General features: G+C 39.8%; 1 protein-coding gene across 9 annotated transcripts; it reads right to left on the bottom strand.

Moving 5' to 3' along the window:
• Window positions 1-382: 382 nt before the first annotated feature.
• On the bottom strand, window positions 383-12,472 carry srsf11 (serine and arginine rich splicing factor 11). 9 transcript variants are annotated; one of them, XM_077556464.1, is made up of 12 exons: window positions 12,076-12,472; window positions 11,139-11,272; window positions 6,639-6,754; window positions 6,484-6,564; window positions 4,322-4,359; window positions 4,116-4,249; window positions 3,970-4,039; window positions 3,694-3,813; window positions 3,353-3,427; window positions 3,152-3,250; window positions 1,844-2,018; window positions 383-905 (listed from the first exon to the last, which is right to left on the bottom strand). In XM_077556464.1, the coding sequence occupies exons 1-12, from the start codon at window positions 12,195-12,197 to the stop codon at window positions 702-704; spliced, it is 1,368 nt and encodes a 455-aa protein (XP_077412590.1). In that variant the 5' UTR covers window positions 12,198-12,472; the 3' UTR covers window positions 383-701. The 9 variants fall into 9 exon arrangements, with proteins under 9 accessions (XP_077412590.1, XP_077412586.1, XP_077412592.1 ...); XM_077556460.1 differs by having other exon boundaries at window positions 3,335-3,427; window positions 12,076-12,471; XM_077556466.1 differs by having other exon boundaries at window positions 3,167-3,250; window positions 12,076-12,471.
• Between the last annotated feature and the right edge of the window lie 1,027 nt (window positions 12,473-13,499).

Genomic DNA, 13,499 nt, shown 5'->3' with positions numbered 1-13,499 from the left:
TTTAAAAAGTTGTTCGGAAAATGGATTGCATTAAATGTGAAAATATGCTGTTTTTATTTACCCAAATATAAAAGATACATTTAGGACTGTAATAAGTGCTTTATTTAATATATTTAACATTTAGCTCGTTTATTTTAACTTATGAATTGAGGCAAATTTATTCTTTTTTAATAGTTACCGTATTTATTTTTCAAAACATTTTTATGTAATGTTTTAAGTAAAAAGAAATAACCATTAAATGATCAAATTAAGGAAACAAATTAAATGATTTTCATTTAATAATCAGTTATTCTACGTTTGGAGAATCATTGGCACGCAAGAGTGGAGTGTTAATGGCCAGCAGAGGGCACCACTCCAAAGAAACCACTCTAACTATCCAGCATCATTTACCAAACGGTTTTTATTTATATAAAAGAAATCCTTGATAAAAGAAACATTTCCAAAAACCAAGACACTAACATGGACAAGGGAGAGCCTACCAAAAACGACGCATATGAATTGTAGCTTAACGTGGGAAGAAAAGCAACACCTTCCAACTTGGACGTCCAGTTTAAATGTGAGCATCAACGTGAACGCACTAATGTGACGGGTGGAAAAGGAAGCAAATCACGATGGGAAAAATGTTTGGGGCTTTTTCTTCTTCTTTGAATCACAAGTCATATTCGGATGGACCGAGACGGACGGAGCAAAAGACGGCGCGTTTAGTCGCTGACGTCCATGTCGTCCTCCTGGGCATCCGCGTTGTCGTCATCGTCGTCGTCGTCGCCGTTGGCTTGCCGCGAGTCGCCGTTGCCGTCGGCGAACTGAGGCGGGTAGTCAGAGTCCGAGTAGTCGGACGCCTTCCTCTCCTGACGCTCCTTCTCGCTGTCGTAGCCCTGCTCCTCTTCATCGTAATCCCTCGTGATCTGAAACCGCAAAACGACATTTGTTTTTTGACAGACATGTTTTTTGTTGGGTCAGACGAAAATAAAATTTTTGGGGGGGCCGATACAGATTTCGACATTTGGACAAATTAAATTCTGATTAGCTGATTAATAATAATTAAATAAAAACGACATGACTTACAGACTGTTTAACAATATTTCTAACAGTATTTCTTAAATTTTACAAGAGCGATAAATCAGCAAAAATTTGCATTTTTTTTTGTTTATTTACAAGAGCAAAAAAATGCTTTTTGAAAAAAAAAGGGTAACTATTTCTTTAACTTTACAAGAGAGAAAAAGTCAGCAAAAATCACTTTTTTTTTAGTTTAACTATTTCTTTAACTTTACAAGAGCAGAAAAAAATCAGCAAAAATCTGCTTTTTTAAAGTTTAACTATTTTTTTAACTTTAGAAGAGGAAAAAAAGTCTGAAAAATCAGCTTTTTTTAGTTTAACTATTTCTTTAACTTTACAAGAGCAAATAAAAAAATCTCCAAATTCGGCTTGGTTTTTTTTAGTAAAAAATCTGCAAAAAATTGCTTTTTAGTTTAACAATTTTTTTTACTTTACAAGGACAAAAAAAAATCAGCAAAGATTTGCTTTTTTTTGGGTTTAACTATTTAACTTTACAAGAGCAAAAAATCAGCTTTTTTTTTTTAGTTTAACAATTTCTAACTTTACAAGAGCAAAAAATGCTTTTTTGGGTTTAACTATTAACTTTACAAGAGCCCCCAAAAAAACTCCAAATTCGGCTTGTTATTTTAGTAAAAAATCTGCAAAAAATAGCTTTTTTTAGTTTAACAATTTTTTTTTTAACTTAACAAGGACAAAAAAAATCAGCAAAAATTGCTTTTTTTGTTGCAGTGTCAAATCTAAGCAAGTACCACTCAAAACAAGTAATTTGCCCTATGCTTGCTTTTACCTTGATATCTCCCTTGTCTCCTACGTCAGACTTCCTGTCCCTGTCCCGGTCGCGGTCCCTGTCCTTGTCCCTGCTTCTCTTCTTCTTGCTGGTGGAGCGCTCCCTCTCCTCACGTGCTCGGTCTTTCTCGCTACGGCGCTCTCGCTCCTTATCACGTTTCTTCTCCTTCTTGTGTCTGCGGAAGACAACGAAAGTCAACTCCTCATCCGTCTTTCAAACACAATCAAACACGGTTCCTGCAGGTTTTCTTCGAGTTAAATTTAAGACTTTTAAAGACCATTTGCCAACAAAACCAATGCATACATTTGTGAATATGCGGTAAATCATTTCTCAAATGTGTAAATGTGCAATGTGTGTATTGAGTAAGCTATTTATGCAGACACATAATATTGCAATAATGTGGCATCTAGCTTGCCAATGACGGTAAAAGCAATGTTGGGCTAAAACACCCATAACGAGCATGCCAACTGTTGTACGTGCATGCACAAATAAAAGGAGTTTACTCAACCACACTTCATTGAATTTACATTTCACCATTTATCTAGTGTGATATGAAATGGGCGGCACTGGCTACATGTAAACAAACAAAAATTTGTTGCTCGGCTCATCCGTCCCATTTATTTAGGCTAAAAAACAAAATCAGGGCTCTAGATTAACTTTTTTTTTTTTTTTTTAACTGGTTGGAGAGGTGCGACCAAGTATTTTTTCTTGGTTGCACCAAGCATTTTGACCACATCACATTTCACAGAGAACTAACCTAAAGACATTCACTTCCTGAACAATTTATTTTCATTTTCATATTTTACAAGTTTAGCTGTTTTTATTCTTAATGTGGTGTTTAAATAGTAAAGCTGCGCGTGGTTCGTAATGGAAGGGTGACACTTAACTTACGAGAAGCTGCTACCAGTTATAGCTTCGCAACACGTAGCAGTGCCCCCCCACACCCCCCCCACACCACACGCGCACCATCATTTATCATTGGACCTACATGAGTCACGTAGCTCGCATATTTTGTTTTCTAAATGGCGCCAAAAATGACTTTCTTGCCAGCCCCTTCCAGATGAGCTGCTATAGTGAAGTTAGCTAAAGTAAACCTCTTGCTCATTGCAAACCCCGCCCCCTCCCATCTGCCAATCATGTGCACTGTGACTGAAGAAACATCATGAATATTAACTAAAAACACTTCCCGCTGTGCCTACAAAATAAAAGTGCCAACATATAACAGCTGTCAGGACAGCCTTATTGTGACGAGGTGCATATGACATTTGTGCCCCCCAGCCCCCACCTTAAAATCAAAGCATGACGTACATGTTCTTTGCTAACCTGCGAGGAGACGGAGATCTGGAGCTCCTCCTCTTGGGTGACTTTTTCGGGGAGCGGCTGGCGCTGCGACTGCGCCTGCGCCTCCTGAGCCAGGAAGGACAGCAGAGAGGAAAAGACGTTAGTGTGGCTCTTCAAACCAAAAGAGCCGGTGAGCGTCCCGCCACTCACCGGCTGATGCTGCGTGACCTCCGAGTGGTGCTGTAACTCTTGGGCGGAGTCTTGGACCTCCTCCTCACCGCCTCTTCCTTCTTACGATCTCTGCTGGAAACATTTCATGTTCTTAGTTTTCGCCTTTAATGTAGTGTCAGAGACAAATCTGCTCATACACCCCCCCCCCCAAAAAAAAAAAAAGCTTTTTGTCTTGTTCTGTCATCCATTTTGTGTCTGGATTCAAATCAAACAAGAAGGTCTTGAAAGATGCTGCTGTTTTGGTTAGCCGCAAAGTTAAAACGAGCTCAGTAGATAACTGCTGCCAGTGTGTGAACAATAAAGTCTATGATTCGAGGTCATTTTTTCAGTGCGTGTACCTGGATCTGGTCCTGGAGCGCCTGCCTCTCTCTCTGGAGCGGCTCCGCCTCCTCCGAGGGCTTTTGGAGCGCCGCCTGCTTCTGGAGACTGAGCGCCGTCTGGACCTGCTGCCGCTTCGCCTGCAACGTTGCACCAGTGTTACCACCAATTTTCATTATTAAAATAATAATAATAATAATAATAATGAATACATAAATAATAAAAAGTAACAAACACATAAATAAAATAATAAAAATACATCTATAACCGCATTTAAGTGGCTTCTCAACACGCACCTGCGTCTAGACCTGGATCGGGAGCGCCTCCTTCTGGACCGGGACCGAGATCGCTTTTTCCGGCTCTCATCTAGTAAAGCGACATACGACCCATCACATGACAAGGCGTCCAAATGGCTGAACTCAATAAAGAAGGAAAAACTCACTTCCGGGTTCAATGGCGGCAGAAATGAGCGACTGCGCCTCTCGCACCCGCTTCATGGCTTCCTCCATTTCCTTGTTGGCGGCGTCGGCTTTGAGGCCGGCGCTCAGGTTGAAGCCGGCGGCCAATGGGTTGAGTCTACACCACAAGGCGTGTTAGTTTGCATGGGAACGCAAAAGGCATCACGCTGACACTTTGATGTCAACTTACTGAGGATCCGCCATGAGCTTCAGCAGCTGGTCTGCAGCCTGCCAAGGCACACATTGACAATTAGAATGGACAAAAGAGGTCGGAGTAATAACAGAGTAAAGTATGCCCCATAATGGCTGCCGGCATCATAAGGGATGACATAATAGCATCCCAATTAAGTCACTCTGATCTTCCAGCAACGCCATAAAATGATGTCGTCTTTGATTTGCTTGCATAAAATATTCAATCATCAATCTTTCTGTCCATTGTTTGAAACAGATTGCTGATTAATGATGTCATGAAGCCATTGCGGTAAAATGGAGGGCGCCAGTTGAGTCGCTCAACCCAAACATTTTCTTCACAATACGCGGTTTGTAATCACACTAGTCTATACACGGCATTCTAATTAATGTTGACTTTGTAGAATATGATTTAAGCAGCAAAATGCACCTGTTGTCATCCACCTTCAGGGGTGGCCATTTTGTTATTGTCAACTGAAAACGACATCACAGCTGCTCAGGGCTCAGGTAACGACCAATCGCAGCTCACCTTTTTTTTTGGTCGTTACCTGACTGAGTATGATGAAGTGACAAAATGGCTGCCCCATGAAATGGATACAAATGAATGGCTTTTGCTGCTCAATTCAGATTCCACAAACGCATTATTAATCACAATACAATTATTTAGTGGGGGCGCCTACAACATATCGTCTAGAAAATTTGGAGTTGACTTCCCCTTGAAATTGTTTGCCGTCTAAAGTACATCAGCTTCACTATTTGTTAAATAATGTTTCATTGTGAAAACATTTCTCAATTAAAAATGAATTGTTTGATATTTTTTAATTAGATATTTATTCATTTAAATGCTTATCTCTTAGTATACACATTACATTTCGTTGTAGTGCAGTTATTTATTTAAATTTCCCTCAATGGATGTATTTTATCAACTGCTTCAAGCCCTATCTAAATATCATTTTGTTACATTAGAGAATACTATAAAGATGCATCTCAGTAAATGTTAGTATTGTAGATATGCTTTTATTTTAAGTAGTCATTATAGGGATACTTGACTCATTAACACATTTTCAGTTTGCTGACCAAACTCAAGAAAACAGGTGAGCCGTGATTGGTCGTCACCTACATACTCAGCACATGTGATGTCATCTTCAGTCCACAACAAGTGGGGAAAAAATTGTTTTTAAAGGTACTAATTGTACATGAAAAATAATGAAGTCATCAAATTCATTCTGGACAAAAACTAACTTTTTATGGCTGAAAATTGCTCAATGAGTTAAGTATCCCTTGAAACATGAAATCCTTATCAGATGTTCTGCTTTCTTGACATTAGGCACTGCTATTTGTACGACTACTTTTCTATTAAACATGACTTTGGCACCATCTTGAGTCTCCTTTGGGCTTTTCAGAAAACACAAGATAAATATGAGATATGGTTTCTCACTCAAAAACAGTGGATGGGTTCGATTTGTGCGTAGGGAACCTTGATTAGTAACAAAAATGGTTTTAAGCTTACAATTAAAATATTAAACTAAACATTTCACTCTATTAGTAGTGAATAGGGGTGTGAATTGCCTTGTACCCGGCAATTCGATCCGTATCACAATTCATAGATCACGATTCGATACCAATTAATCATGATACGAATCTATAAGTTGATAATTGCGATTTTTTTTATTCCAAAATTTTGAAATTACTAATCAGTAGTGATAGACATGTTTCATGAAACACTTGTGATATTGACTCCTCTAGATGGCACTCTTGGTTTAAATTGGCCAGCTAACTAGCTAGCTAAACGGCTAACCAGACAGTCAGACAAATGAAGCTTTATGAAGCACCTGTGATATTTTTTTTACTCCTCTAGATGGCACTCTTATTTAAAGGTGCTAGCTAGCTAGCTAAACAGACAGACAGACAGGCGGACAAATGAAGCTTCAAGAAGCACCTGTGATATCTTTTGACTCCTCTAGATGGCACTCTTGGTTTGAAAGCTAATGAAAAGCTAAACCAATTTTTTGTTGAATATTTCCATCAAAAATTGATTTGCCGCATATTGAATCTATACAAAAATCGTGCACGGTAATATCGCAGAAATGATTTTTTTCAACACCCCTAGTAGTGAATCTATTCAGTATCACTTTTGAAATGATTTCCCACACTTTTGCTCACCTGAGGATTCATGTTGGGTCCTGGGAATCCAAACGCAGCCATGGCATCCATGTTGAGACCAGCAAACGGGTTAGCCCCCATCTGAGCAGAGAAGACGACAGTCATTTTGTGGACTGAACGCGATTCCCGTCACGAGAGGCGTTTTGCCATCTTACAGCAGGATTGGGCATGGGGTTGGGCGTGGGAAGAAGTCCTCCTCCGGGCAGGATCCCCGCAACGGCGTTGGCCGGCGCCAGCAGCGACAACGCTTTGGCCTCGTCCGGGATGGATCCTGAAGAGAACACACGACGGCGTCACGACGGGAAGCGGCGAGCGCGCGCGCGCCTCAAACATGTCCAAGAAAAAGTCAAGTGCCTTCACACTGAGAGGTTTATACCTTCCACGGGTGTGCAGACGTCAACACAATGATTGCAGTGACACAAACTAATGCTGGCAATACAATCACACTAAGTCCAATGAACACTGCCAAGAATGTATCACCTGAACGTGTTTGCTAAGTCATGAACCAAACGTGAGCAAGCCCAGCTCTTCTCCAATGGGCAGTGAGTTTTCATTTAGACGGTTTACTCAAACAAGCGACTCACTCACGGCGCCTTCGCTACTAAAAAAGCACACACAGAGAAAAAAATCGGAGATACAAACAACAGAGAGAATTTTAGGGCGGTTGGCAAAAAGTCTGACACAATGTCTCCAAAATAAATGAGAAAAAAAAAATATGTACATCACAAGTGAAATATAAACCACATGACAGCAGCAGCAACAACCTGCTGTAACATTTTGTTCTGCTTACCTGGCAATGCTCAACTACTCAAAGCAAAATCAAGTCAAAACGTCAGACATCATCAGACTCCTTTTGACTTTGTTAGACGGTCTTTCAAAAGGAAACAATTTGGACAACATTTGTCATATAATCATGCACCAGTGAGCTCTCTAAACACAAAGGGTCCCCAGTTCACCGCCGACTTACAAATTTGGAGTCGGAATGCATCGTCGCGTTCCCATGGATTGAGGAAAGTTGGATTTAAGACTTTTTAATTCCGTGTGAAATTGCATTGAAGACCAAGTTCACAACGATCCTCTCGTCACAGGTGGTCGTCATTAAGCATTCACCGGGTACTCAGTGGGCGTTGTCAACGACGGGTTGTGGACAGTTCTGGTGATATCAGTTATTTAATTTTTTTTTTAATTGTTTATTTATTTCGGATATATGCTTAAAAAAAAAGTGTTAAAAAACTGGAAGAGCATTGATTTTTGATTGATGGATTCAATTACTTTTAAGACTTTTTAATGATGCATTTTTTGTGTGTCATTTTATTTCTTAAATAGCAATCTGCCGCTCCTGATGTTGCTGCGCCTTAGCCACCTGGGGGGGCAGAATAAAACAAATATGGACATGCGTGGAGGTTGCTTCACAGTAAGCTGCAGACAGAGTTGTTCTACGTGGAAGATAAAGAATATATGCCCGTGAATGCTGTTATATTTATTATTTATCTACACACATTGCTCCACCATGTGCCCCAATATTTGTTGCCTAAACGGTTGAAACACTGCAACACCAATGCTATTCATCAGACCATATATCGTTGCTGCCCGGTGAAAAACACTTTATTTTATATAAACGTTTTTGGGGTGACTGCATTTAGTTTCATTCCATAAACATAAAAAAATAATAAAGTGACAGAAATGGACATAAGTTTTTTTCATAGGATAGCAACAATATGCTGTTTCACACTATTTTTTAGCATTAAGCTAAACATTTAAAGCAAGCTTTACAGGTTTTGGTGGATTTAAACACACATGTAATTCAGTTTTTGTTTTGTTTCGTTTGACAGTAGCTTCACTCCACTTGACGACTTATTCACCATCTGCCAAATAGGCATGGGCTGTCTAAGCTCTTATGTTTTTGGAGAGTATGCCTATGCAAGGTACACTAAGATTGACTGCTTGCAAAGTTGAGTTAACACCTCTTAAGTTAATTGCTTCCAATTAACTTTTTTTTTTTTACCCCTCCTCTTTGGTTCATAACGGAGGTGGAGAGAGCAAGACCAGATATGGCAAACAGATGCTCTTTTGTTGAGACTGAAAAAATAATAATACTGCCAGCGGGTACTACTTAGCCCCAAGGACAATATGATTATCCCACAAGAATTAGATAAAAAAATAATATTTACATTTATTCAAATTTCTACTGTACCAAATTTTCAGTATTCTGATTAAAAATGAAATACATTGTGCTCAATATGGGAAAAAAAGTTTCTATTCACTCAAATATTTCAAAAAAGGCCATTCGAGAACCATAATTTTAAAAACGGTGATATTTTTGCTGAGTGTTATCATACCGTCCGAATCGAGTACCAGCCCATGGCAAATGCAAACTGCCGCTTGCTGTGGAGTGAGCCGAGTTGACTGCCACCACAAAACGCTCAGAGAACCAACAAATGCTTGTATTTAACAAAACTTGTAAGCCGGTGACTTGGTTCTTCTTGAAGGATACAAGTATGAGCTGTGGAAAAACGATCGAAAGGGACCAAAATCTGCAGTCTGGTCTTCGCAGGCGTGCTACAAATATGCCAGACTTCGAGGGCAGATTTTCTATTGGATTCAGGTTTTGGCTCTGGTTGACTGTCTTCTGTATTTTGATGTCTTGACTACTTTCGGAAAAGCATGATGGAAATTTACCCCAAAATGACCCTCGACCCCCCCAACCCAACCCCCTTTAATTCCTCTAAAACACCGTGGACACATACACACACGCACACACATGACAACATGTAAACAAAAAGAGCAAACTGGAGAGAGAGAGAGAGAGAGAGAAAGAGGGGGGGAGAGAAAATGGCTGCAGGAGACAAATTAAGTCGGTTGGTATTTTCTGCAGGAGCGTTTCAGCCTGCGGGACTGGCTGAGCCAGGGAAAAACAACTGTAAAACACAACAACAAAAAGAAGACCACTGTTAAATGTTACGCAGTGAAGCAACATCCAGTGAGTCATGTCGGCGGCCGTCTCAGATGCACACTGTTATGCAAGACCTCTTAACGACTACGGATGCTCTCATTAAACCTGTTTTACATACAAGCGCACAGCCAAAGTAGACGGCTAATTATAGTGTTTTGCCACGCACAAATCCTCAATCAAGTGTTGATTTTGGAGCCTTCTTGGACTAACCGGAGGGTGCCTTCACTGTGCCAACTGTCACGTACCGCGCCCGGGCCCGTCGTCATACGACATTGCGCCAGTCAAATTTTGGGCTTATTACGGGTTCTCATCATTTTATGGCCACATTGGAGGGGGCGGGACTATTGTAAAATCAAAATTAACCTAGAATAAATGTGGTTAGGGGAAAAGGCTAATAATGATGAAGCTTTGTTTTAGTAGAACAAAAATTTAACAAACCCACGTTCAAGGTCATTAGTTTATTCTCGTCTTTTTTTTTTAAGGCAACTACTCGTACTTGCATAATTGCATGTGTAGTCTACTAATCGGAAAACTTTTTCTAAAATATTGATTTCCCCCCTCATGCTTACAACAGTAAGAAAATTACAGTACAACCATTTCTCATATTTTGACTATTCTCTGACAACTTTTTTTTTTACTTTGGTCTTGTGATACTGATAAAACCTTTACCTACACCTTTAAATTTACAACATGTCATAATGTTGTGACTTAGTTTTCACAAATTACTTAAATAAATTCTACTTTTCACATATTTTAACTATTTTAATGTTTCCTCATATTTAGCAGATTCTTAAATTACATTAAGCCAATATAATTACAACCTTGTCTCCTATCATTTTGACTAGTTTCTTATATTTACCCTGAGATTAACATGGTTATATTCTCGTGATTACCTTATTCTCTTCATACAAAACCTTTTTGTGTCATAATATTGTGACCATTTCCTTAATTACTTAGCGCACTAAGCTTGCGCCCTGACATTAGTGGAACAATTTGAACATCAAGTTTAGCGCCCGATGTCATTTGGATCTTTTAAAAGCGTACAAACACACATCGAAAAGCATGCTTGAACATCATGGTAAGGACCCAAGTACGAGTGAACCCTTCGGCATACTTTCTCCAAATGTTGGCTGTGTCCACGTTTGAGCAATTCTGTAACCTTACGCATTATCTAGTGCTTCCCTCTAAAGCACCTAGGAGAGATGGGAGTTAATATAAGAAGAGAAAAAGTGGAGAGAGAGACAACAGAGGACAAAATAAGAGAGGGGTGGGGCTTGAATGTATCCTGGCCTTTTGCAAATGTTTACAGTCCCCTGTTGGCGGGCAGAGGACCACTTTCAGCCATCAACCAGGGGGATGCTTTTCACTTCTTCGCTACAAATCCACACACACACTCGCGCACACACACACACAGGCACACACAAATGACAGAGAGAAGTTTAACAGAGGATAGTCCGGTATGGGGAGGGGAGAACTTAAATGCATTGATTGAATTGATGATTGAATTCAGAACCCACAGTTTGAAATTAATCAACTAATTTTCCATCCAAATTTTGGTATACTGCCATGGAGTGTTTTGGTCAGATAATTTGCCTTGGGACAGTACACCAAAATCTCCATTACATGTAATCTGAATGCACTTATGTAGTTAACAATTGAATGGACTTTTGAGTCATTGGAGGGTTTTCGTGAGGACACAAACCTTCAGCAAACGGGACCACGATCAGTGCCCGGTCCACAAAAACAGTGTTGGTCAGATGTTGGGATACGCCAACAGACTCGGGCTCCTGGAACTTCACAAAACACACACGTGATGTCACTGGCACAGGGGAGTCACTGTAGAAAAGGGAAAAGAAAAAGATGGCAATTTAATATCATATCAGGGCAATTCAACTTGGAGCGGTGAAATATGAACGTAAATTGTTTCCACACATCCACAAATTTGCTGATTTTGCCCAAAGACTTGCCTATTTGCGTTAGGCCAAAGCTCTACTTAAAATATATTGCATTGGAGTCATCTTGTCATGCAAAATAGTTCAATATACAATACTTTGTAAAACAAAAAAATATATATCCAAAGGCAAACATGGGAATGCTGAAATAACACAACCGCGCATTAGTCTATTGTAATTCTTCGTCCGTCGTTTTGTTTGCAGCGGGTTTTTTTTTTGTTGCATCAATGACGTCATTATCGCGTGTGCATTGTTCTCTATGGATTCGCAAAAATGGCAATGCAGAATGTATTGATGTGCACGCACGTATTGACATTTGATTGGCAAAAGTGCCCCTCAGACAATATAACAATGCGTGCATATTTCACTACGACCTTGGGCTAAATATTTCAGATGTAAATCTATTTACAGGTTAGATTCACAGCCAAAGAGTAAAACTCGCGTATTCTGACACTTACTTAACACGGATAGGGTTATATTTGGCCGTTTTTAGCCAAAAAACGACAAATAAATCGGATTTTTGACGGCAACAATTAGCAGAGTTAGCTAGCCAGGCTTCACAATTCGCGTTAGCGGGCTAGGCCATGCGTCGCGTTTCGGCGTGGCTATGGCGGTAAGATAGCAAAATAGCCACAAAAGCTAACCCCGAATGAATCAAGCAATCAATGAGTCGGTTTGTTCACTCACTCTGGTGGAAATAATTTGAGCTCTTCGATGGTTCCCAGGAAGCCGAAAAGAGTTCTCATCTGCTCCGACGTTGTGCTCGGCGACACATTGGTCACCTGGACTACCTTCGTGGTGTAACTCATCTTTTACACTTAATAAACAACACTACCGTCAATAAAGTTGATTTAGTCACCCTTCAAGTGACCGTTGAGTGAACCAAATAGCGAATTATTTCGATTTTCGCCGGCCTGGTGCTAACTGGTACAACAACAGCCTACCACCATTTCGCGGCCATGTTGGGGAATGGAGATTATATGATGCATTCCAGATGTAGTGGGAAATCGGAATTGTTAAACTCCTAATCGGACAACGCAATTTCGAACGCCCCCACTGGACTGCTGTGTTCGACAGTAGTGGAAACATTTTTTACACGAAGGATTTTGAAACCGAGAACGTTCAGTATTGCGTGCCACAACGTCAGGTTGCGTACTTATTTGTGCACGTTTTGATGACCACAACACCTTTGTCTGTGTTGTTACGAAAAGTACTTCGTGTATGTCGATTTGAAAGACAACTGGAAGAAAATCTACATTTCATTTCCTTACAGTTTCAAAAAATACTGTAAGTGAAAAATCACACCTTGTAAAAAATATTGTCAAATTGACTGACATCTTTAGACAAATATGGTGTAATGTCACTAATGGCCTGAATTACGGGGTTATTGAACGCGCCACCAGTACTTTTTGACGTGCGTGCAGCTGGAAAATGGAGGATTGTTTTCAGAAGGCAACGTCTGTCGTACGGTCTCCGAAAGAAAGCCGTTCTAATCAGACACGACTGGCCTCACAAGCAACACACTGTTTTTATCACCTTTGACATCGCGTCATATATTACAAGGGCAATGCATAAATAGGGTAAATCACTGTCCGAATGTTGCAACGACTCTTGATTTTTTGCGGCAGGTGGAATCGATTTATGGTTGAACATAAAGGAAATTACACTAAGTAACTCATAATTCTTACATTATCTACAATTTTTGGCACTACAATTCCTGTCTCAGCGTCATCATTGGTTGGAGCTTGAGCGTTTTTATGTTTGTTTAAATAATAAAACGCAATTCTTGACACGAATATCATTTTGTACAAAATCTGTTGTACGTGAATGTTATTTACAAGTAAGTTCCAGCAGAGGTCACCATTATTGCTTGAGCATCACATTTGAGTTGTGCATGACCCTCTACTTGTGTCAACCATTAAAAAAACTCATGGAAGGAAAATTATTATATTTTTGTTTTTAGTAGAAATAGAATGGAGTGTGTCACTTAAATCAATGCAACCCTGGCTGTTACTCATATTATTGGAAATAGACATGGATTTATTTGACTTTTTTTCTTTTTTTAATTGAAGCTATTTTATTACGTTTGTCCTTGACCAATTAGTAAACAA

Source organism: Vanacampus margaritifer, chromosome 2, assembly GCF_051991255.1.
Source record: "Vanacampus margaritifer isolate UIUO_Vmar chromosome 2, RoL_Vmar_1.0, whole genome shotgun sequence".
Taxonomy (NCBI): Eukaryota; Metazoa; Chordata; class Actinopteri; order Syngnathiformes; family Syngnathidae; genus Vanacampus; species Vanacampus margaritifer.
The sequence above is the reverse complement of the archived record's forward strand: the minus strand, read 5'-3'. Positions and strand labels throughout refer to the sequence as shown.

Coding starts and splice junctions, on each gene's coding strand:
- srsf11 (XM_077556460.1), bottom strand. CDS start 12,197: ATGAGTTACACCACGAAGGTAGTCCAGGTGACCAATGTGTCGCCGAGC. Junction 4,040..4,115: donor TGCCGCCATTGAACCCGGAA/GTGAGTTTTTCC, acceptor TCGCTTTACTAG/ATGAGAGCCGGAAAAAGCGA. Junction 3,814..3,969: donor CGATCCAGGTCTAGACGCAG/GTGCGTGTTGAG, acceptor GCAACGTTGCAG/GCGAAGCGGCAGCAGGTCCA.